Source organism: Rhineura floridana, chromosome 19, assembly GCF_030035675.1.
Source record: "Rhineura floridana isolate rRhiFlo1 chromosome 19, rRhiFlo1.hap2, whole genome shotgun sequence".
NCBI lineage: Eukaryota > Metazoa > Chordata > Lepidosauria > Squamata > Rhineuridae > Rhineura > Rhineura floridana.
Genome location: NC_084498.1, coordinates 23,762,810 through 23,787,053, shown reverse-complemented (window position 1 = coordinate 23,787,053; position 24,244 = coordinate 23,762,810). Strand labels below are relative to the sequence as shown.

At 47.5% G+C, this 24,244-nt stretch overlaps 1 protein-coding gene across 2 annotated transcripts in view; it reads left to right on the top strand.

Annotated features, from left to right (window-relative positions):
* The window catches only part of DTX1 (deltex E3 ubiquitin ligase 1), a 50,992-nt gene that overhangs the window by 17,266 nt on the left and 9,482 nt on the right, over positions 1-24,244 (top strand). For both annotated transcript variants that reach the window (XM_061603340.1, XM_061603341.1), the window contains exons 3-8: positions 6,509-7,190; positions 17,079-17,140; positions 18,692-18,853; positions 20,867-20,928; positions 21,670-21,828; positions 23,201-23,362. In XM_061603340.1, the coding sequence (XP_061459324.1) occupies positions 6,509-7,190; positions 17,079-17,140; positions 18,692-18,853; positions 20,867-20,928; positions 21,670-21,828; positions 23,201-23,362 (1,289 nt within the window). The remainder of the gene's footprint in view (positions 1-6,508; positions 7,191-17,078; positions 17,141-18,691; positions 18,854-20,866; positions 20,929-21,669; positions 21,829-23,200; positions 23,363-24,244) is intronic.

Genomic DNA, 24,244 nt, shown 5'->3' with positions numbered 1-24,244 from the left:
CAGGGAAATAATTCTTCACATAGTGCTTGATTAACAGGTGGAACTTGCGGTCACAAAATACAGCTTTAGAAAAGGATTGGACAAATTCATGGAGCATAGACTTATCAGTGGTTATTAACCATCCCTCCCGCTAATGCTGAACTCAGCCTGTCCGTGCCGACAACTTTGTAGTCAAAATGAGGTCACCAATAAACACGGGGGAGACATATGCATTCTTGGGGAGATCCCAAGTGCATACCATCTTAAAAACAAGGGGGCGAGTTTGGTACTCAAATCATACTGCTTCTGATCATGGAGGGAGAATATATCCATCAGAGTTAGTAGCTACTGAGAGCCTTTTGTTATTGTTGTTATATGCCTTCAAGTCGATTATGACTTATGGCGACCCTATGAAACAGTGACCTCCAAGAGCATCTGTCATGAACCACCCTGCTCAGACTTTGTAATTTCAGGTCTGTGGCTTCCTTTATGGAATCAATCCATCTCTTGTTTGACCCTCCTCTTTATCTACTCCCTTCTGTTTTTCCCAGCATTATCATCTTTTCTAGTGAATCATGGCTTCTCATTATGTATCCAAAGTATGATAACCTCTGTTTCATCATTTTAGCATTTGGGGTTGTTAAATGGAACCTCCATGTCTAGGGACAGTATATCTCTGGATTCTAGATGCTGAAGACAAATAAAGGGGAAAACCACTGCTTTTATTATTATTTTTTGTTAATTGCTGCCATGAGGCACATGCCTGGACGTGGATGGACACAGAATGCTGGAAAATGGACCTTATTCAGATTGAACTTGGCATTTACTATGTTGGGTCCCAACAGAGGGCCTCAGCACCCTCAACTGGGTATCAGCCGCTTGCAGAGAGCTTCTTTTATAGCTCAGTGGCTGAGCATCTGCTTTGCATGCAGAAGGTCCCAGGTTCAGTCCCCAGCATCTCCAAGTAGGGTTGGGAATGTCCCCTGTCTGAAATCCTGGAGAGCTGCTGCCAGTCAGTCAAGGTATTACTGAGCTGGATGGACCAATTGTCTGTCTCAGTAGAAGGCAGTTTCCTGTGCCTTAAGGGAAGGGCTGCAGCTCAGAGTATCTGCTTTCCATGTCGAAAGTCCCAGATTGTGTGCCCGGCATCTCTAGATAGGGCTGGGAGAGAACCCTTTCTGAATCCCTGAGGAGCTGCTGCCAGTCAGTGTAGGCAACACTGAGCTAGAAGGACCAATGATCTGACTCAGTAGAAAGCAGCTTCCTGTGTTCACCGGCCCAGCCCACGAGAGGCAACAAGGAGGGCTTCCTTGCGCCCCTTGCGGTCTGCTCTGGGAGCAAAGCTGTAGTCCTCTGCATGCTGCCACCGCTCCTTGCAGCTTCCTCTCCGGTGGCTCTGCAAGGCAAAGCACCAGAATGCCTGCCAAGCCGGCCTTGCTGAAAACAAACACCGCGGAAACCGCTGGCGTACAGCCGTTTAGCTTTATGAGTCTCCAGGGAGGGATGCATGGCTAACGTAACACTTCAGACATAATTATTGATTGCTCACGCTGCCTGGGGTTCCGGCTGCAGCCTCAGCAAGCAAAAGGAGAGGAGAAGCCGGGCAAGCAAGACTCTGTGGGGGTCTCTGTGCCCTTAGATATCAAACAGGCGCCGTCTCTGTTATCTTTTCAGCGCCTATTGAAGACCTTCCTCTTTCAACAAGCCTTATAAGTAGAGACCTTATCCCAGTCTGCCTATGTGCTGGAATTGCTCTTTAAGAGGGTTTTAAACCTCTTTTTTTTTTTTTTAAATGTCTTTAAGCTTTTTTTTTAAAGATATTTTGAAAGATTTTTAAAAGAATGTTTTTAAAGATGTTTTGTTTTAATGTATTTTAAGGTTTGTTTTTACGATGTCTTAAAAGTGTTTTTAGTGCTTTTGTTTGCTGCCCTTGGCTCCTGCTGGGAGGAAGGGTGGGATATAAATCTAATAAATAAATAAATGTTCTTATAGTGGACTCCATCATCCCCAGCCAGCATGGCCAATGGTCAGAGATGATGAGAGCTGTACTTTTGGATTTTTTTGGTTCTACCTCCTTATCGGAGATGGTATGCCTCTGAATACTAGTTGTTGGGAATCATGTGGGGTGAGCGCTGTTGCATTCAGGCCCATGTGCCTGGGAGGAGATGGTTCGCTTATTGCCTTCATTCATTCTGGATCTTATTCCTGAAAGAATCCATCTGCCCCCCCCCCAAAAAAAGAAACCCACCTCAAGGGATGGGAGGATCTATAAATTTAAGTTCTCTCCATTTTTAATTTTCCCAGGCTTAAATTCTCCATATTTCTGCAGCAATTTGCGTTTAAAAAAAAAATCCTCATGAAAATTCTTCAGCATTTTAGTGTGAAGGTCTTCTAACACATGCATTTTTGTATGCAGTTTTGGCTAATGTACCCATTTTTGCAAGCAATTTCTCCTGATAGAATGCATCTTTGTATGCTGTTTTCACTAAAATATTCATTTTTGTGTGTACTTTCCCTGGATGTATGCATTTTTGTAAACATTGTTTGGTTAGAGAGCCGCATTGTAAAATTTGGATACATGCAAATTTTGAAGGATGTCTGTGTTTTGGTTCTCACACTTTTGGAAAATGCAAATTTGATAGATTTGGCTTTCAATGTGAACTGACCTCCCTACCTGATGGCATGACCATATTTCCTTCCATCGACTGTAGATTCGCTGCTTTTATAAGCTAGCTCTGTGCATTCTTGCTAGCAATGAAGACCTTGCAGGGACCGCTTTGAAGACTGTGACATTTCTGGCAATGCATTCTGGGCATATCTTTGCCATCTCCCAACATTCTGATAGCGCAAGGAGTATGGTGCTAAGGCAAGCATTAATCGCTGGCCTCAGGTTCCACCCATTCTAAATGTCCTCCCACAACACAAGCTGCTTAGCCAAGTTGGACCGGGCCGCGGTTAGTCACAGGACTTTGCTTTGCAGCCCAGCTTGCCGTCCAAACCCAACTATTGTTCTTGCTCAGTTTCCCCCTTGGATCATCAGGAAACCCTCCTGACAGCCCAGGGCAAGTAGACGTCTTCCTGTGCACCTTTCCGTAGACACGATAGACTAGGAAGCTGCCTCTTCTCTCTGGATGTTCCCAGCTGATGTCACCTTTTTTCTCCCTGGGTGGAACCTTTTTTCCGTTTTCTCTCTAACACCACTAAGCAGATTCCATCTGAGGCCACCGCTGGAGTTTTTTTTCCCCTTTGTCTTTTCTGTTGGGGAAAGAATTTTTCTTCTCTTCCTTTCCACCCTGCAAACAGAGCGACACGCATGGGGGGGGGGGAGAGGATATTCCAGTTCAGAAAAAGGACAGATATGGCCATGTTACTTGATTCTACAAAAAGTTTTGGGTAGGGCCAGCCTCCTCTGTCCTCCACCAGCCTTCCCAGTGGCACTAGCCCCGCTGCTGTTGGTGGTGGTGAAACCAAGCGACAAAAGGAGAGAGCTGGGCACAGAAGGGACAGCCTTGCTCTAAGGAACTTAGGAAAATAGGAGTCAGACTATTGGTCCATCAAGCTCAGTAATGTCTACACTGACTGGCAGTGGTTCTCCTGGATTCCAGACTGGGTACATTCCCAGCCCTACCTGGAGATGCCGGGGATTGAACCTGGGACCTTCTGCATGCAAAGGGGATGCTCTACCACGGAGCTATGATCCTTCCCCTTCAACCTTGGGTCCTCAGATGTTGTTGGACTACAATTCCCATCATCCCTGACCATGAGCTAAGCTGGCTGGGAATTATGGGAGCTGTAGTCCAATAACATCTGGGGACCCCAAAGTTGAAGATCACTGCCCTAAGAGGACGGCTCCATTCACTGGCTGCCTGTTAGCGACCAGGCCGTGTTCAAGATCTTGTGGTTGACATATAAACAGTGGAGGCTGATGGCTCCGATGTCAGTGGGGCAGTGAATCCGCTGCGGGTTTTAGTCCAAACTTTCAAGGTCTCTGCAGTCTCCACTGCATAGAGGGCAACATTTTTTTTGGTCCAAGGGCTGCATTCCCTTCTTGGTGGCCATGCAGGGGCCACATGCCCGTGGTGGCCAGGGGCAAAAAAGGCAGAGCAATGTAGATTTTATCTTTTGTATCGAAGGCTAGTTTCTGCACATGCACATCCCTCTCTATCCTCCATCCAGGGACGCAAGAGGCATGATCAGAGCTCAGGGATATATCCCAGCCAGGGGAAAACACTCAAGGAGGGTGTGGAACCTGAAGAGTGAGGGTGTGGCCTGGGGAAGAACCTAGAGGGCCAGATAAAGAGGTTTGGAGGGCCACATTTGGCTTCCGGGCCTGATGCTCCCCACCCCAATAGAAAACGCTGAATAACGCCAGGCAAAGTTACTTGAGCATCCACCTGCCCAGCTGTAGACCCGTTACATCACTCAGATCATCTGATCTGAGGAGACTTTATTGGTAGCACCACACCCCACGGCGTCCCCACCCCTGCACCTTGGAGCATTTTCTTCTGCTGCTGTATGGGATGCTTCTTCTGTTATTTGTTTTAGACATCTTTTATTTGTCCAGGCTGACCCTGGTCACTGAATTTTGAATTTTGAAGCTGGACCTTGCTTTGGGTCATTCTGGCGTGTATTTTATCTGTTTATTGAAATGGTATGGGGATTAACGGTTAATGATTAAGGGCCAGGATCTCTTCTCAATCAGCCCAGAGTGCAGGACATGGGATAACGGGCTGAAGTGACAGGAAGCTAGATTGCAACTGAGCGTCAGGAAAAAACGTCCTAACTGTTAGAGCGGTACAACAATGGAACCCATGACCTAGGGAGGTGGTGGGCTCTCCAACACTGGAGGCGTTCAAGAGGCAGGTAGACAGCCACCTGTCAGGTATGCTTTAACTTGGATTTCTGCATTGAGCAAGGGGTTGGACTCGGTGGCCTTCTGGGCCCCTTCCAACTATTCTATGATTCTGTGATAATGATTTTATATTATTGTTGTTTATTTACTGGGTTTTGCACATCACATCTAGATTTTTCTTTTAATATTCGAGCAGATAAATAAACACTGAACATCTGGATCCAGAATCAGGCATTGTTCTTCAGGTCCTCTAGGGTTTAGATGCAAAACAGGCAGGTGTTTGTGTGAACAAACATTATATGAAAGTGTTGAGGAAGATCCCTGGCCCTCCTGCTCACTGCACCCTTTACAGAACTATAATTCCCAGGGTTTCCTGGAAAGGGAATGAGCCCTGTGATGTTTCATTGTTATATGTGATCATATGTGCCAACATATACATAAGGTTTGATATAGGTGTGTATTAGGTTAAATGTGGTAAGTAGAGAGTGAGGGGAGGGGCGGTGAGTTGGAATGCCTCAGAACAGTGGCAGCTGGTAGCTCCATGTCAATGGGACAGTGGAATCCACTTTGTGTTTTAGTCTGAACTTTCAAGGAGCTGTCCATGGTGATTCAGCACCTTGGACAGCTGCATGAATGTTTGGACTAAAACTCAGAGCCGATTCCACTGCCCCACTGATATGGAGCAACTAGCCACCACTAGGAATGGTGTTTGTTGATTGGCTGAGTGAATGGGGGTAGGTGGCTTTATCTGTGTGTGAGACATTTGATGGTTGCATAGAGCTTGATCTTTGGGAGAGAGGATTGTTGTTGAAGACAGGTTAGTAGAGGGCAGAGTAAAAAGGATTTGCTTATATTTTTTGAGGAGAACTTGAGTGTAACTTTCAGGAAACGACAGAATTTTAATCTGTAGCCATGCGCTTTTAAAACCTGAATATTAAGTATTCTTGTTTACAATGGAACAAATTCTGTTTGGTTTAAACACTCATCTGGTTCTTGTCTAGCTATCACAAAGAACGCATACATTAGCAAAACGTACACAAAGGTTGAAACAGTATCTTATGGTGGGAGCGAACTTTCCCTTAGTGAAAGAAACAATTACAGGTTTCAGGGAAGCACTCCATAGCTGGGTTCTGTAAGGGCAATAAAGGAACCAGAGGGGTTGTGGCTATCTGTTGTCTGAACAAGTAATAAGCAGAGGTATTGCTTAACAGTTGTGTATAAGGCAGCCTTTCCCAACTAGTGGGCCACCAGATGTTGTTGGACCACAACTCCCATCAGCCTCAGCCAGCATTGCCAATGGTCAGGAAAGATGGGAATTGTGGTCCAACAATATCTGGTGGCCCACTAGTTGGGAAAGGCTGGTATAAGGAAAAAGGTATCTTGTCCTGCTTAAGGCAGAGAGTGATATGATAAGGGATATGATAAGCCCCCCTCCCAATATTGAAAGGGCACATGAGTTGGGTTTTGAGTCCATGTAAGCCAGCCATGCTCCCTGCTGATGATGCCCGCAGTGGCCACTTCCCTATCACTAATGTGGTAAGTGTGGCCTGGGGAGGGGGCATTGCTTAGGGAGAGTCTCGAGGGCCATATAGAAAGGTCTGGAGGGCCACACCCACATCCCCGATTCCTGAGGTTAATCGCCTGTGATCTATCCTTTACTTCTTTGTTCTCTCTCAGGAACAATGCGACCCGTGCGAAGGAACTTTTATGACCCTTCCTCTGCTCCAGGCAAGGGGATTGTGTGGGAATGGGAAAACGACAACAACTCCTGGACGCCGTATGACATGGACATCTGCATCACCATCCAGAATGCTTATGAGAAGCAACACCCTTGGCTGGACCTCTCCTCGCTGGGATTTTGCTACTTGATCTACTTCAACAGCATGTCTCAGGTGAACCGTCAGACGCAGAGGAAACGCCGCCTACGGAGGCGTATGGACTTGGCCTACCCACTCACCATGGGCTCCATCCCCAAGTCCCAATCCTGGCCAGTAGGGACCAATTCTGGGCACCCTTGTTCATGTCAGCAGTGCCTGCTGGTCAACAGCACCCGGGCTGCCTCCAATGCCATCTTGGCCTCCCAGCGCAGGAAGGTGTATTCGGGGAATGGCAATGGGACGTTGGCTGTCCGTCAGAGTAATACGTTCAGTGGGACTGCGATGTGGTCTCTGGGCACCGTGCAAGCTGGCGGGTCAGCCAAAATTGAGCAGGTCCGTTCAGGCAACGGGATGCAAGTGGCCACCTTTTCGCGGAGCCAGAGTGCTCCCAGCAACACCCAGCTCCCTGGCCAAAACAACCTGAACCGGCCTGGTACACAGCGAGTGGCCATCTTGAGTACCAGGGCATCCATCCCACCAGGGTAAGTCTGCAGAAAGTGTTTGCCGCGTCCTGTGTTTCTCAGTAGTAAATATTACTGACTGTGTAAAATGAGTACATATGAAGGAGAGGTGAACTTGTCAAAGATGGGGTCCTCCTTATTGCAGATAGAAGTGAAATTGAAAATGTATTCTGTTGTTAACAGCTACAACAATATTATAGAATATGAGTGATCACTTTTCATAGGCATCATTCTTTAATTAATTTGCAGCAATTGGAGGAGCCTTGATTCCGTGATTAGAGCATCTGCTTTGCATGCAGAAGGTCCCTGGAAGCAATCCTCCTCCTGGTAGGGCTAGGAAGAACCCCCTGCCTGAAATCCTGGAGAGCCACTGCCGGTCAGTGCAGAGAGTACTGAGCTAAATGGGCCAATGGTCTGATTCAGTATAAGGTAGCTTCCTGAGTTCTTGTGAACAAACAAAACTCTTCCAGCATGCCAAGAAAGACCCAGGATGACAGATTACAGGAGATGCAAGCCCTGCCCCTGTTTCCCTATACCACCACCCCCACTTTAGTCATATACAGTGGCAGATGATGACTCCATGTCAATGGAGCTTTTGGGTTTTAATCCGAACTTTCAAGGTGCTGAAGTACCTTGGGAAGCTCCTTGGAAGTTTGGACTAAAACCCAGAGCAGACTCCATTGCCCCACTAGCCACCACTGGTCTTATGGGATAAGGCAGCTGCCTGTGTCCGTATGTCACCAAACACTGTGCTGGTTGTCTTTAACAACAGCAGCATTTGGGACTGGGGTCAGTAGCCAGCCTATTGGTTGGCCAAAGGAATACTACCTTGCGCTGCCCCCAGATAACATCATCATCAAATCATTATCATCACACAACCACTGAAGAAGATTTAGCTTTTGGGGCTGGGGGTTTCAGGTTAACAGCCAGCCTGCCTACCTATCAGACAGAGCAATATTGCCTTGCCCTGTCACCAGTGAGTTTGTGGCCAACTAAGCCCTCCTCAGAGTAGCCCTATTGAAATCAGTGACCCTGAGTTCATCCTGCCCATTACCTTCAGTGGGTAGAACTACCCATTGGTTACCACCTACTGTCATCACGAAAACCAGCAGCGTTGTTGTTATATTTGAAATAATTATAATAGTATAGCAAAATAATCATATTTATCAGGTTTGTGAATCACTTGTTACCCGAAGGGCCCCAAGAGACTGACGACACATTTACAAACATCAAGATTGGTGTTTTATGCCATTAAAAGTATTCGTACAAAACAGGGTCCCATTCCTTAAAATATACACACAAAACAAGGAAGTTGGGCTCCTACTGGGAGGAAGGGGGGGATATAAATGTGATAATTTAATAATAAGTAAATGTTGTTGTTATATGCCTTCAAGTCAATTATGACTTATGGCGATCCTATGAATCAGCGACCTCCAACAGCATCTGTCATGAACTACCCTGTTCAGATCTTGCAAGTTCAGGTCTGTGGCTTCTTTTACGGAATCAATCCGTCTCTTGTTTGGCCTTCCTCTTCTTCTACTCCCTTCTGTTTTTCCCAGCATGATTGTCTTTTCTAGTGAATCTGGTTTTCTCATTATGTGTCCAACATATGATAACAGCAACAAGAGAAGCGGCAGCATTTGGAACAGGAGTGTGTGTGTCTGTCCAGTGCTGGTCCTCCTCAAAGTAGACCCACTGAACTTAACTGAGATGACTAGCTTAGGTCCATTCATTTTGATGGATCTACTCTGAGCTCCGTGGGGCTTTCAGATTAAGAGCCTGCCTAAGTCCTGTGCTGCCTTGTCACCCCTCATTTCTCTCCCTCATTGTCTGGCACTGACAAACCAAAAAACAGGAAGAGGCCTCCGAAGAAAAGCCCACCCTGTTTGCAAAGGAGGCCACAGCCCGCTTGGCACGTTTCCGGATCCTGGCTGCGTGTGGGGTCGGATGCTTTTTGCTCTGGCGCTAATGGTGGCAGCAAATGTCAAGCTCTTTTCTCAAGGGCCTGGCTGCCGAGCGGGCCTTGGGTTGCCACGGCAACCAGGTGGCAGCGCTGAGGATTGAAGAAGAATAATGAGAGCCTCGGGGCACAGAGCCTGGAGGGCGGAGAGGCAGGCACTTTGCTCTTTGCTGCTATCTGCCGTCATCCACTCCTTCCCACTTTCCATTTGTGGCCTTTTCTTTCTTGCCAAACTGCCTCTAACGTGTGAAGCCTGTGGCTGTGTACGCACTAGAGATGTGCTACATAGGGTTGCCAGGTCGGAACCATCCAAAAACCTGAGAAAATGGGGGCGGGCCCTAGTGACATCACGGGGCGGGCCCTAGTGACATCATGGGGCGGGCCCTAGTGACATCATTAAACATGATACATTGTATCAACCACAGTTGCTTGGAGCATACCATTCAAAAAAAAATTCTCTGGAGATTAAAATAGAAATCTTACCTAAAATAGGGTGTTCCTAGGTCCATCTGAAGTGACAAGGTCATTCTTTCTCACAAGCTTAGGGTGATGCAAAATGGAAATGGACTGCCTTCAAGTTGATCCCAGATAGGGTCTTCATGGTAAGCAGTATTCAGACAGAGGTGGTTTACTATTGCCTTCCTCTGAGTCTGACAGGCAGTGACTGGCCCAAGGTCACCCAGTGAGCTTCATGGCTGTGTTGGGATTCAAACCCTGGTCTGCCAGGTCACAGTTCAATGCCTTTAGGGAACATTTAATCTAGCTTACTTGCTTCTGGCAAGAAGGTTTTACGTGCCCTCAGGCCAGGCCATTATTGGAAGAAAGGAGCTTAGTGTTGCAGAGATGTTAGATGGAAGCACAGATGGATGCCCCTGAAGGCAGCAACTGTAAACATGCTTATTAAGGAACTAAGCCCCATAGAACTCAATAGGACTTACTTCTGAGTAGATGTGGTTGCAGCCATGTTAAACAAATTAAACCAGAACTATCACTAGAAGCTAAAATGATGAAACTGAGGTTATCATACTTTGGACACATAATGAGAAGACATGATTCACTAGAAAAGATAATGCTTGGAAAAACAAGGGAGTAGAAAAAGAGGAAGGCCAAACAAGAGATGGATTGATTCCATCAAGGAAGCCACAGACCTGAACTTACAAGATCTGAACAGGGTGGTTCATGACAGATGCTCTTGGAGGTCACTGATTCATAGGGTTGCCATAAGTCATAGTCGACTTGGAGGCACATAACAACAACAGGCTTCAATCCTAAATACATATAGTAGGTTGTATATGCCCCGCCCTATGGAAACAGTGGGACTTATGAGTAAACATTCATAGGATTGTGCTGTTAAGTATTGAAGTTACAGCTATTTTTGTTAACCTTTTAAACCTCAATCAGCCTTTTTACTTTGAGCTTTTCATTGCATAAATTATTCTAGACATTAACATTTCATAATGAAGTTTTGCTTTGCATATAGCTTACAGATTTCTGGTTAGTCATGCAATCATTCCAGAGTCTTTTAGATATTGAATAAATCTGTTGCTGTGTCTTAATAAGGCAGTACATACAGAATTAATTCTGCTGCAATCAGCGAGGAGCTGGGTTGCACTCATGGTGCGACCACATTCAGTGAAATCAGTGATAATTTAGGTTGCTGTCCTATGCATATTTAGGACTGGGAATAAATATTGTTAGTGGGTTAGACTTCCGGGTAAACATACATGGAATCAAACTGTTAATTTCATAAAAAAGAAAGCAAAGCTAGTTTAAGGGCAGATGTACTGGCTGTTACAGATGCCATATTAAATACCACAGGGACTTTCAAAATTGCCCAGAAGGGCAAATTCCAGCAGACATAGTTTCTCACAACATTACAACCTTCCAGAAATTGTAAACTACTGTTAATTAAAAGGCATATAGGAAGTTGCTTTGCATTAAGCCAGGCCATTGGTCCAACTAGCTGGGTATTGTTTTGCAGGATTTCAGACTGGGGTCTTTCCCAGCCTGACTTGGAGATGCCAGGGCTTGCACCCAGAACGTTTCCTGTTCAAAGCATGTGGTATACCACTGAGCCCTTCCTTCAGGAATTTGCTTTTTTAAATCTGGCAGAGTTATAATGCAGGGTGGGGAAACCTATGGCACCCAGATGTTGGACTACAACTCCATTCATTCCTGACCATTGGCTATGCTTGCTGGGACTGACAGGAGTTAGAGCAGCCTTTCCCAACCAGTGTGCCTCCAGATGTTGTTGGACCACAACTCCCATCAGCCTCAGACAGCATTGCCAATGGTCAGGAAAGGTGGGGATTGTGGTCCAACAACATCTGGAGGCACACTGGTTGGGAAAGGCTGAGTTAAGAGTCTAACAACATCTGGAGGGCCATGGTTTCCCCAGACCTGCTGTAGTGGCTGGTGGATCTTGAACTGTAGTGTATGTGGCAACTGGATATTTGCAGGATCAGAGCCCTCTGATAATCAGTTTATTGACCCAATGGGAGTTTCCACCCACAGCTCCCATCATGTATCAGCTGACAATTTTAATCAGGTGTGTGGAACCTTTGGCCCACCAGATGTTGCTGAACTACAACTCCCATCATCCCCAGCAAGCATTGTTAATAGCTAGGTAGGGATTATGAGAGTTGTAGTTCAACAACAACTAAAGGGCCACAGGTTCCCCACAGCTGCTTTTAACTAACTAGAGTCATTTATTGATTAGCCAGAAGACAACATGATTCAGATTATGTTGCATTGTGACTGAGCTGGGACACAATGGATCATCTGTAACCATTAGAAACAACAAGCTGACATGACAGCCCTTAACATGACTATATCTTCACTAAACTAACATTACAAAGTTCCCAACAGTTTGTAAGCTGCAGTCATAAACTGTAAAATAGCTGAAACTATGTCAACATCTATGTTCAGCAGGCACTTTGAGATAAAATAATTACAGTTGAACCTTCTATATTGTGCAGTAATTTTCAAGCAGTTTCTTTATTTACAAGCTAAAGGAAACATCAGTTCAATACTATGTCGCTGTACAGGTTTGAGTAATACTATACATACACTTCATCCCTGATCATTTCCAACAACTCTTCAGCTTGTGTTTACACATCCTTAGATTTCTGGCAAGCAATCACTTTGTAACCAGCTAGCTTATTTTATGCACAAGTTTAAAAATGTGGTTTCAAGAAATGAGCAGTCAGACTCAGTTCAGTTATTATTTCTTCATGTTCTGTTCTGTGCCTCTTGCAGCCCAGCTACAATTCTGCCCAGTTTAGATTTGGTATTGAATTTTCCATTAATTCGCCTATTCTCAATCACTGAGGATCGGATTTTAATATAGCGAATTTCCGGGGCTGTATATATATATATATATACACGCCTCTAAAACATCCATTGTAAGAATGATACTTTATTGATATTTCCTTCAAAATATTGATATTTCCTTTCAAAATATCAATGTTTTTAAAGAAAATATCAATATTTCCTTTCAAAGTGTTGATGTTAATATCGATACTTTTTCACAGCAAAAACCCCCGACATAACACCGATCGATAAAAGCAGTGGCTAATGGATACAAAATGAACTCAAATCGATGCCAGCTTGTTAGGTCGACGGAATGCTTTCAAACCAGCACTGGCCAATGGATCCCATCCCTAGCACACCCCCTACATTTTAAAGCACATTCTGCCCCCCCCCAAAATCCTGGGAACTGTAGTTTACCCCTCACAGAGCTGCAATGCCCAGCAACCTTAACCAACTACAGTTTCCAGGATTCTTTGGGGGAGGGAGAAAGTGCTTTAAGCTTAGACTTAAACTTTGCATAGGAGAGTAGGAAGTTGCCTTACATAGAGGCAGACCTTTGGTACTTCTAAGCCCAGTATTGTCTGCACTGGCTGGCAGCAGCTCTCCAGCGATTCAGAGAGGGTTCTGTCCCAGTGCAACGTGGAGATGCCGGGGGTTGAAGCTGGAACCTTCTGCAGATGCTCTGCACGGCCTCTGAACCCCAGATGCTCAGGTAATGCTTGATATTCAGGGACCGGTTCCTGGGGACAAAATAGAGCCAAGCACAGTGGCCTTTCATGGTGGGGTGGGGTGTGCGCCTGTGTGTTGCAAATGCCTGCTTTCCCCTATTTAAAATAAGCAGGAAGGAAGTCTAATGTTGTCTCCTCAAGATGCTTTAAAAGGAAAAAAAGAGAGTCATTTAGACCTAGGATGGGGACCCTCAGGCCTGAGGGTCATGTGTGGCCCTCCATGCCCCTCTGACTGGCCCTCAGGACTCTCTGCAGGCCGCACACTCCTCCCCTGCCACGCCCTCTCTCTCCAGGCCACATTCCTCACCGGCCCCTCTTTGCACCCTCCTGAAGTGTAAGCTTTTGAGGGAAAGGGTGCGGGGGGGTGTGGTTGATGCCCATCTCAGGTGGCCCCTGTTTGCTTGCAAGCTGGCAGCCAGAACGAAACCCGTGAGCTGCAGCGCGTCTCCGTCACCCCCAAGAGCAGCCAACGGATCCTTCTGCACACTGGGCTGCGGCCACCGTTTGCATAAGCTTCCTTCCTCTGTGTGAGTTTGCATGGCACCGTTTTGTTGCTTTTGCTGCTCTTGTGGCATGCTGGGGCTCGCGCGTCAGGGGAGAGTGTCCTTTCCTGCGGACTTTCAGCTGCTCATGGACAGGTAGGGTGGTTCTGTAGACGGTTGTCCCAGCTGTCACCAGGCCAGTTAAACTCTCTAGATTTCCTAAGTCCACATTGTCAACTGTTAGGGCTGGGGGGTTCTGATTCTTTTCGGCAAACAGAGAGTGTCTGTGTTGGGGAACCTAGAAAGTTGCCTTATACTGTGTTGGACCATTGGTTCATTGAGCTCCATATTGCCTACACTGACTGGCAGGTTTCAGGCAGAGGGCTTTCCTGGCCCTGCCTGGAGATGCCATTGGGGATTGAACTGGGACCTTCTGCTTGCAATGTTCTGCCACTGAGCTAGGGCCCTTCCCTAAACTAGCCAACTGTACAAAGGCAGACTTTGCATTTGTTTCCCATCCACTGTTGCCTGTGTCCCCGCCCGCCACTGGCATGTGGCCCTCGGGAGGTTGCTCAGAAGGGAATGTGGCCCTTGGACTGAAAAACTTCCCCACCCTTGCCCTAGGGGAAGGGGTGCTGGGTGGCGCCAGAGGGCTGCCAGGTTGGGCCCTGGCCCAGGGCCCCTGGGTCCAGAGAGGCCCCTGAAGGGTAGTGTTCCTGTTCAGCTCCTGACCCTGCCATGGATCGCAGAGAGGCAGCTCCCAGGCACCCCCCCTACAACCATGCCAGCCCACAACGCCCACCTGCACACCCCACCTACCTCTTCCGTTGGGGTGAATGCTGGCTGCGCTGTGTGCATGCCTGCCATGAACCAAGATGGCAGCTGAGGCTTCCCTAAGGTGGCCAGCATTTACTGCAGTGGAAGAGGTAGGTGTGGGTGGGCGCCCGGAGCCCGCGGCAGGCTGGTGCTAGTCCTAGAAGGGGCTATTGGATGAGCACCTGCTCTGCCCACAGAAGATCCCAAATTCAATCTTTGGCAACACCAGTTCAGGCATTAGGTAACATGTGATGGGAAAAACTCTTCTCTGCTTAAGACCCTGAAGAGCCACTGCCAATCAGAGAAGAATGGCATGGGAATAAGGCAGCCAGAGACCCCTGCCCAAGGCAAAATAAAGCTAATGATTTAACAGTGGCATATACCCGAAAATCAAGAGCTTTCCCCAATAAATAGGTATCCCTGGACCCTGTGCTCTAATAAAGCATTCCACTTGCAGTACATTCCTGCACAAGCCTTGAAGGCTATAGGAGGGTGGCATAAATAGCTCTCATTAAAGGATTATGCCAGACAGCAAAGCATTCTGGGATGGACCATAAACTGGCACAGATTACACTTGACGGAGATGATTTCACCCCTAAGACTGTGCGGACGACTCAAGAGATAAACATAGCAGCAAGAAATAGAGAGTCCCGTAGAACTCATGGATGCAAATTTCTTCCGAGCAGTTGGGATGTTCATAAACATTCCGTGACCTGTCAGCCACTGAGCCAATAACCAACAGTGTCATTGGCAAAGACCGCTAGCCAATAGCAGTGGGGATTCCAAAAACCGCAGCCCATATTTATCTCAGATTTTTGTTTGTATGCTCTTTTCTTGAATAGCTCAGTGGAGGGAGGAAACAGGGAAGCTATTTTCTGCAAATGCACATAATCAGTGTTCAGCATTTCCATGGCCCTTTGAGACTTATGCAAGTGCTTAAACCTCTCCTGTTCAAATCAGGGGGACCCGAACGTGCTTCACTGTGGCAGAATTGTGCTTTTGGACGGAAAAGGGTCGACCGTTTTGCTCCCAGCAAACTACTCTAAACCTATAAGGATGTCACTCTCTTCGCTCCACCACCCACCAAAAATCCAAACAACCCACTCTCATAATCTCCCTCAGTTCTTAATGGCCAGATCAGTGGTTGGCCTTTCTCAGACACTCCCCCCCCCCCACGCATTGCACAGCCGTGAAGTCAGTGTCAGAGGAGACATGCTGTTCTGTCACTTTCGAAAGGAGATTATGCTCCTTGCTTAAGCCAACTGACCCGCTGGCCTCGTAATCCAGACCCAGAGGGGCCGCCCAACTATTTCCTTTCTCAGAGGGTTGGGGACAGGCATAGGAAGGAGTCATGAAAACCAGGCTGGCCACCAGGTGAGTTTGTGCGCCTGGGAGTACAAGCCAGTGTGCATTAATGGGTTTGAATCTCACCGCTGCTGACATTTTTATAGGGAACGTCCATAGCTCAGTGGCAGAGCATCTGCTTTGCGTGCAGAAGGTCCCAGGTTCAATCCCTAGGCTGCCTGGTCCCATATGTCCCTGCCCGGGAAGTGCCCTTCTCAGATAGGGCACTGTGGAGAGCACCACATGCCCCAGAAGCGCACTTAGTTTGCACTAGAAACTGGGCTTTTAGCGTTGTGGCTCCAGCCCTCTGGAATCAATTATCAGCCAAAATCAGACAGGTGCATAACATCATGATGTCTAGGCGCGTACTGAAGACGTTCCCAGAGGTGTGCCCCAGTCATTTATGAACGATTAACTCTGCATGGTTTTATTGTTTGTGGGAAAGGTTTTATAATTGTCTTTAGAATATGGGGGTTTCCCCTGGTATTTTATTTTATTTTTACCTTGTACACTGATTTCAGGCTGGGAAGTGGTGTATACATTTCTAAAAGAAAACGAATGAAATCTCCAGTAGGGCTGGAAAAAGACCCCTTTCTGGATCCCTGGGAGAGCTGCCACCAGTCAGTGCAAACAGTACTGAACTAGAGGGAACTCTGCAGTGTCCTTCCTGTTTATGTCTTAACGGAAGGGCCCTAGCTCAGTGGCAGGCCATTTGCTTTGCATGCAGAATCTCCCAGGCTCAATTCCCGGCAACTCCAAGTATGCCTGGCAAAAGACCCCTTCTCTGCAACCCCAGAGAGCCTGGGTCTTTATGCACTTTTCTACTACTGTTTTCCCGGTTTAATGATCCATTTTTAATGATGGTGTTTCTTGTTTTTGTGTGCACACCCACTCAGAGATTTTTGACCTATTAAGCCATTTATAAATGCTTTTAAATAAATGAAATGAAAGCAAAGGGTGCTTTTTCCTGCAGTACTGTTGCTTTATTCATATGCAAATACAGACATTTATTTGACTGCCTAATTTACTCAAACTCACGCAGTAAATCAGCTGAGGGTGCAATTCTAGACATGTCTTACTCCCGAGGAACTCCTATTGAGTTTGGTGGGGCTCACTCCCACATATGTGGGTATACGATTGCAGCTTCGTACCTTTTAATGGAATCCCAGCCCTGATAATGACCCAGGCTTACATGTGAATAGATACTTGTTGGCTTCAAAAACAGTCTTACCATGTGAATTCATTCCCCATCTTCTTTATCTTGTAGGGTTCCTGCCCTCCCTGTCAAGAACCTTAATGGGACTGGTCCGGTACACCCTGCCTTGGCCGGTAAGGAGAGCAGGCCAGGGACGAGCAACAGGAATAAAGCCTCTAAGTGTAGAATTGGAGGAAGAGTTGGTGGGTTCTAAAACATTGGGCCATGCAATGTTAGGGAATCCAGGCCGTGTTTTATGTGTTTCCATTCCCCAGAGTTTGGAGGAGCTCCAGCCCAGGTTTTACCCAGAGCTCGGGGGCACTAGAGACTAGACCTGGAAACAGCTTTGCTCTCAATAAGGTGACTTGGTCGCCAGCCTTTGTGGAGGCCTGCCGGGCAGGGATGGTTTATCTCTGTTTCTCATTTTTCCGGTTTTAAGGTGCATTTCCACACATCCGTTCTGCAGTTTTTAAACAGTCCTCATGAAAATGCAACAGCATTTGGGTGGACATTTCTGTATGCAATTTTTACCTGATGTGCACATTTTTGCAAGAAATTCCCCCTACGTTTGTGTGTGCATTTGTGGGTGTCATTTTCACTGACCTATGCATTGTATGCACACTTTCCCCTAACAGGCACATCTCTTGGTTGAAGAACTGCATCACAAAATGGGGGGGGGGGGAAGGCAAATTTCAAAGGACAGCTGCAAAAAACAAAACAAGCAAAAAAAAAGAGCCCCCTCGCATAATACCCACAGGAGCACACTAACAATAAAACAAAACTGACTCAGTCCATCAGAGGCCTGTGGGGAGAGGTCAGTCTTGACCTGGGGCTGAAAAGAAGTCAATGGAGGCACCAGGTGGGCCTCGCTAGGGAGAGTGCTGCACAGATGGGGGGGGCACACCTGAAAAGGCCCTCTGCCTTGTCATCACCCTCTGAGCCTCCCTCAGAGAGGGGGGTCCTGGGGAAGGGCCTGAGGTAGCATCGTTCAGGGGCATTGTGGGAAATTAAAATAGTGGCCTCAGACCCAGCTGCCTGGTGCTTATCGGAGTGCTGCCGCAGCTATGTAAGCCTGCTAGGGACCGCCTGGCATAGCTCCTTCCTGTGCCTGTCCCCCACCCTCTGAGAAAGACAACAGGCCGGGCAGTCCCTCTGGGTCTGGATTGTGAGGCCAGCAGGCCAGTTGGCTTAAGCAAGGAGCATGATCTTGCAGAGCCCTCCACCCAAAACTGGAGCTGCTCTTGAAAAGAGGAGCAGATTGTGATGCTACACAGTGAAGTTTGGCATCCCACAAAACGTGGCAAGCTTTGATGCAATCCAATCTCAGGCAACATCCATGCCATACATTGAAAGCACATGGCTCCCCCCCCCCAAAGAGTCCTGGGAACTGCTGTTTACCCTTCACGGAGCAAGAGTCCTTAGCAATGAACTACAGTTCCCAGGATTCTTGGGGAGAAGCCATGTGCTTTCAGTGTAGGGTATAGATGTGACCTCCGAGGACTTAGGTTTGCGGGCATCCGTACTGGCTAGGGCTGATGGGAGTTGTAGTCCAAACTGTCTAGAAGGCACCAGCTTGGGGAAGGCAGGCACATAGAAAGCCATGCCCACAAATCCCTCCGACATTCAGCCTTCTTTCAATGGATCTCTCTCTCTCTCTCTCTCTCTCTCTCTCTTATCTGGCCTAGGAATGACAGGCATCTTGATGTGTGCTGCAGGCCTGCCTGTCTGTCTCACTCGAGCCCCAAAACCCATCTTGCACCCGCCACCCGTCAACAAGAGCGACATGAAGCCAGTGCCTGGGATTACCGGGATCTGCCGGAAGACCAAGAAGAAACATCTGAAAAAAAGTGAGGAACGTGCTTCTCTGTGCCTCTCAATGAGACTTCTGTCCTGGGCCCCCTGGGCCCCCTGCCACTTCAAAGGTCTGGTTCGCACATAACGTTACGCTATGGTTTGTTCAACCTATGGTTTGTTTAACCAAGCACAAGTTGTCCCTGCAGACGATCAAACAAACCATGGCTTGTTTCTCCAGAGTTTGGGTTGTTTTCCAGCCTCGTGCCTTGGTAGTTTGGTCAGCATCTTCAGTCGGGCGGCCCAACAGACCATGCTTAAGGAAGGGTGTTGGGTTTGCATGTAATGCCAAGCCACGGTTAAAACTAACCAAGGTTTGTAAGCTAACAAACTATGGCTTCAGACTGTGGTTTGTTGGCTGGAAACAAATCATAGTTAAGATGCTGGGCACAATTCACACGTAACACTCAATCATGGTTTGATAAACCATTATTCAATGACCCATGGTTTAGGGTTATGAGCAAACCAGGCTGCTACATCAGGTGCTCTGAGGTATTGTGGGAAGTTTAAAATGGGAACTGGTAGGGCTGATTCAAGACGTTATTACTGCCTGAGGTGTGACAACAAATGGCCCTCCCCACCCAAATGGATCTTCACCATGTCCCAGGCCAGCTAAGTTATTGTGGCACCTGAGACAGAAAATCTTACATCCCTGAGAGTATAAATACATCAAGAATACAGTAGGAATTAAAAAATCTGTCCCCTTTCATGGCACCCACAATGAGTGGCCAAAGGAGGCCACTTCACTCTACCTAGCAGACAGGCTGACCCGGGCGAACGGAGGCCCATCAATGTAGGTGAGGCTCCACCTTGGTAAATATGGAGCCGGCCTTATCGGCAAAGCAAAGCAAACCAACACACGTGCACACCCCAAAACACACCACCTGACAGTGTACACATCTGCTTCAATCAGCTAAGTGGGTCCATTCATGGACTCGCATATCACTTGCTGGATCAGGCGCCGTGAGTATAAAGGAGAAAAGTATAGCAGAAGGCGTGTCTGACTGCGGTAGCCTCCTCTGTCGACACACTGCATTGCTTTCAGTGGGATGCATATTTTAATGCGCATCAGAATGAGCATCCCTATGCACGTTTTGGGGGCGGCTAGTCATGTACAAATATCTTTTAAAAATGCAACTGAAGGAGATTGGTCCAATGAATGTGTTACATAAGCTAGAACAATTTTAAATGCGGGGAATCAAATTTCGGTAAAAAGTTTTATTGCACTTTTTTATATGCAGGTGGTTTCCCCCCATATAATCTGGAATCCCTGATGTGGCACCTGTGGGCACCACGACACTTTCAGACACTCCTCTTGGCTCCCCTGACCCATTTTTGTTTTTATTTTTAAAAACTGTTGGGGGGGGTTGCCTGTTTTAAGGGAGTTGTTGCCTGCTTATTTGTCTTTCTTGTATTTGGTGTTTTTTGGGGAGGGTGTAATTGTTTTTCCTTTTTTCGGGTTGGGGGGTTCAGAGAACCACTATTTTTCCTTCTGTGAAATGGGTATTTTGTGGTGCCCACAATGGTTTCTTAGATTTCCTAATGGGCCTCCCAGGCCCGTAAAGTGTGGCGACCCCTTAATTCCACCAACAGGCAACTAAGTATACACAGGTAGAGTAAAACACAATCCTCTCAACAGTGTGGTCCTATCCGCATCTACCTAAAAATACATCTCATTGCATTCAATGGGATTACTCTCAGACTAGTCCATATAGGATGGCCATAGCTACTCAGGAGATCTAGGTCAGGGATAGCCAAGGTGATGCCTCCAAGATGTTGTTGGACTCCAACTCCTATCAGCTCTGGCCCAGCCATGAAGCTTGGCCCAGTCACAGTCTTTCAGCCTAACCTACCTCACAGGGTTGTTAGGGAATAAAACTGAGAGGGTGAGAGCCACGTACATCAGCTTGAGGTCCTTGAAGGAAAGATTGGATATAAATGTAGTAATAATTATATTACAGGATAGGATACAGAAATATCTAATTACACCGTTATTTTGTCCTGTACAGGCAAGAACCCAGAAGTTGTAGTGTGGCACTACATCCAGAAGGTGAAGAACCCCCCAGATGAGGTGAGCTAGCTACTATTTCTCAGTCCAACCTACTTCACCAGGGTTTCAGGTATACCACACTCAGCTCCTTGGAGGAAGAAGGGAATAAAACTGTAACACAATAGATGACAGAAGATGTAAACAAGGCTCTGGATGAAGGGTAGGTAGGATTTCAGAGAGAAGGCTGTGTAAGAACTCTTTCCCCTGATCAAGATGGAGGAGGATCTGTTAAGGAATGCCTGAAAGAGCTGGGTGCATTTAACCTGGGAGCCGGTTAAGGAGTGACCTGAAAGCCACCTTGAAATATCTGATGGGCTTGCCCTGTAGAGACAGACTTGCTTCAGAGGGCAAGACGAGAGCTAACGGGTGGAAATGGCAAGGCAGCCGATTGCTGCTCAATGTAGCTCAGTGGTAGAGCATCTGCCCTGCATGCGGAAGGTCCATGGTTCAATCCTTGGCACCTCCAGACAGGGCTGGGAATTTCCCAGATCCGAAACCGTGGAGAGCCACTGCCAGTCAGTGTAGACAATACTGAGCTAGATGGCCCAAGGGTCTGACTCGCTGTAAAGCAGCATCCTAAGTTCTTCCCTAAGCCCCTACAAAAATAATTAGGAGGGGGAGGGGGCCACCCGGCCTCTGCCCCACTCACCTGAGACGGCAGTGTCAAAAGCCCCCCTTCAAAACAGGAGCCAACCCTAGACCCGCACTCAGTTTGATCCCTCTGTTGATCCCTCGTGTCCCATATTTCTCTCTCTCCAACAGGACTGCACAATCTGCATGGAGAGACTGGCGTCCTCATCGGGCTACGAGGGGATCCTCAGGCACAAAGGTGCCAAGCCAGAGCTGGTGGGAAAGCTGGGGAAATGTGGGCACCTGTACCACCTCCTCTGCCTGGTTGCTATGTACAACAACGGCAACAAGGTGAGAGCAGAGGACCCTGGGTGGGTGGGTGGGTGGGTGACGAAGGTGGGAATGGTCTTCTTCCCAACACACTTTTCTTTTGTTATTAAAAAACAAAGCCACAAATTTTGTATTGAGTTGTTGTTCTCAACCAAGGGTGGCCGGTGCCCATTAGGACCGGTGGGGCGCAAGGCAGAGAGGCCAACATGTGGTGGAGCCAAAGCCAATGAGCGGCAAAACCAGCGCGTTCTAGTTTTGTCCCCATCCTCTTCCCTGCTGAGCTGTACAAGGAGGAAGTTGATAGGCAGTCCTACCCCCTAGACTGGTTGTGATTAAGAAGACAGACTGCTGGGGGATGTCTGAGGGCTGGCTGAGCTTGGTTGGCAGAACCTTGTTTGCTCTTATGGACCAGCCTCCACTGCATTCATAAGAAGACCCCAGCTGCTGGATCAGGCCAGTGGCCCATCTAGTGCAGCATCCTATCCTCACAGTGGCCAACCAGGTGCCTGTGGGAAGCCCGCAAGAAGAATCTGAATGCAACGGCACTCTCCCCTCCTGCAGTTTCCAGCAGCTGGTGTTTCAGAAGCATACCGCCTCCAACCGTGGAAGCAGAGCATAGCCATCGTGGCCAGTAGCCATGGAGAGCCTTATCATCCATGTGTTTGTCTAATCCTCTTTTAAAGCTGTCCAAGTTGGTGGCCAACTAAGTTCTACACAGAGCCATAGCTTAGTGGCAGGGCATCCGCCTTACACGCAGAAGGTCCCAAGTTCAGTCCCTGGCATCTCCAGGTAGAGCTGGTGGATACTCCTGACTAAAGCCCTGGAGAGCTGCTGCCAGTCAGTGTAGACAATACCGAGCTAGGTGGACCAATGGCCGAACACGGCATAAGGCAGTTTCCTATGTCCCTGTGACCCACTGAAATTTGTGGACCGCTGTCCCCATCATCCCTAACTGTTGGCCATGCAAGCGAGGGCTGATTGAAGTTGGAGTCCATCAACACCTGGACAGCCAAAGCTTCCCCCTCCCTGGATTTGTGGTATCCTCCAGAATTATGGTGCTCTTCATCAAATGGATCAATGTGGAAACGGGTCACCAAAGGTAGCAAGTCTGAAAACGGCCTCTGAGGTTGTGATGCTGGCTTACCCTGGAAACTTGGTTTGGTACCCAAGATGCTCTTGAGATCACAGAGGGGAAGATATCCATATACTTTGGTTGGTGGTGGACATTAGTAAGCCAGCGATATGGAGGTGAGGACCCTGCTGAGTTTTTGCATTTCCATTCTGTGTAAAAAGGGTAGGGCGCTTCTCATGGTCTGCAGCTGAAAAGAACCAGCATGTGTCCATCACCCTCTTCCTTGTTCTACTTCCACCCCATCTTTCCTTTGCCTGGCAGGATGGTAGCCTGCAGTGCCCCACATGCAAGGCCATCTATGGGGAGAAGACCGGGACTCAGCCCCCTGGGAAGATGGAGTTCCACATTATCCCACACTCGCTCCCTGGCTACGGGGACTGCAAAACCATCCGCATCGTGTATGACATTCCTACAGGGATCCAGGTGAGAGAGAGCGAGAGGGAAAGAGGAGAAAGGTTCTTGTTACTGTATTATTCTTTTTATTACTGTATTATTTTTATTTATTAGTTGTCTAATACAAAATGTCTCTAGGTGACTTATAAAACTGGGGGAAAAACTTTAACAATAGAGCCAGTGGTGGGGACCGTTTTGTCCCCACCTTGAGGGCCACATTCCCTTGCGAGCAACCTTCCAGGGGCCGAATGCCAGCAGTGGGCGGGGCCAGTTGCAAAAGTGGGCAGAGCAATGGATGTGACTCTTGCTGTTTGTAAAGAAGGTTACATTTCAGCAATGCAAAAAGCAGAAAAGCAAGCAAGAGGCATTTTATTTATTTATTATTTGAGTTATATCCCGCCCTTCCTCCCAGCTGGAGCCCAGGGTGGCAATTCAAGGACGTATTCCAGCCAGGTACTTGAGGGTGTGGCCTCTGGGAGGAGGTGTGGCCTGGAGATAGTCCTGAGGGCCAAACAGAGAGATCTGGAGGGCCATAATAATAATGATGTTGATGATGATGATGTCGATGATGATGTATGCATTGTGGGAAAACGTATCTGAATAATCTTGGGTCCAGGAGCCTTTATGCCGCGGCTCAATTGCTGAGACCATCCAGAGGAGCACTGCTGGTTGTGCCCCATGTTTCAGAGGCCCAGCTGCCCTTCACCAAAAGTCAGGCATTTAGTGTTCCCATTCTATGGAACATTCTTCCAGCAGAGATACGACAGGCACCCTCGCCTTGTGCTTTCAGGCATGTCTTGAAGACTTTTCTGATACAGGCCTATACAGCTGTTTGAAATGACTCTTGAGTAGCCAGTCATGTTAATAGTTTTGAATATGTTTTCGTATTGCCATACACCACCCTGATACTTT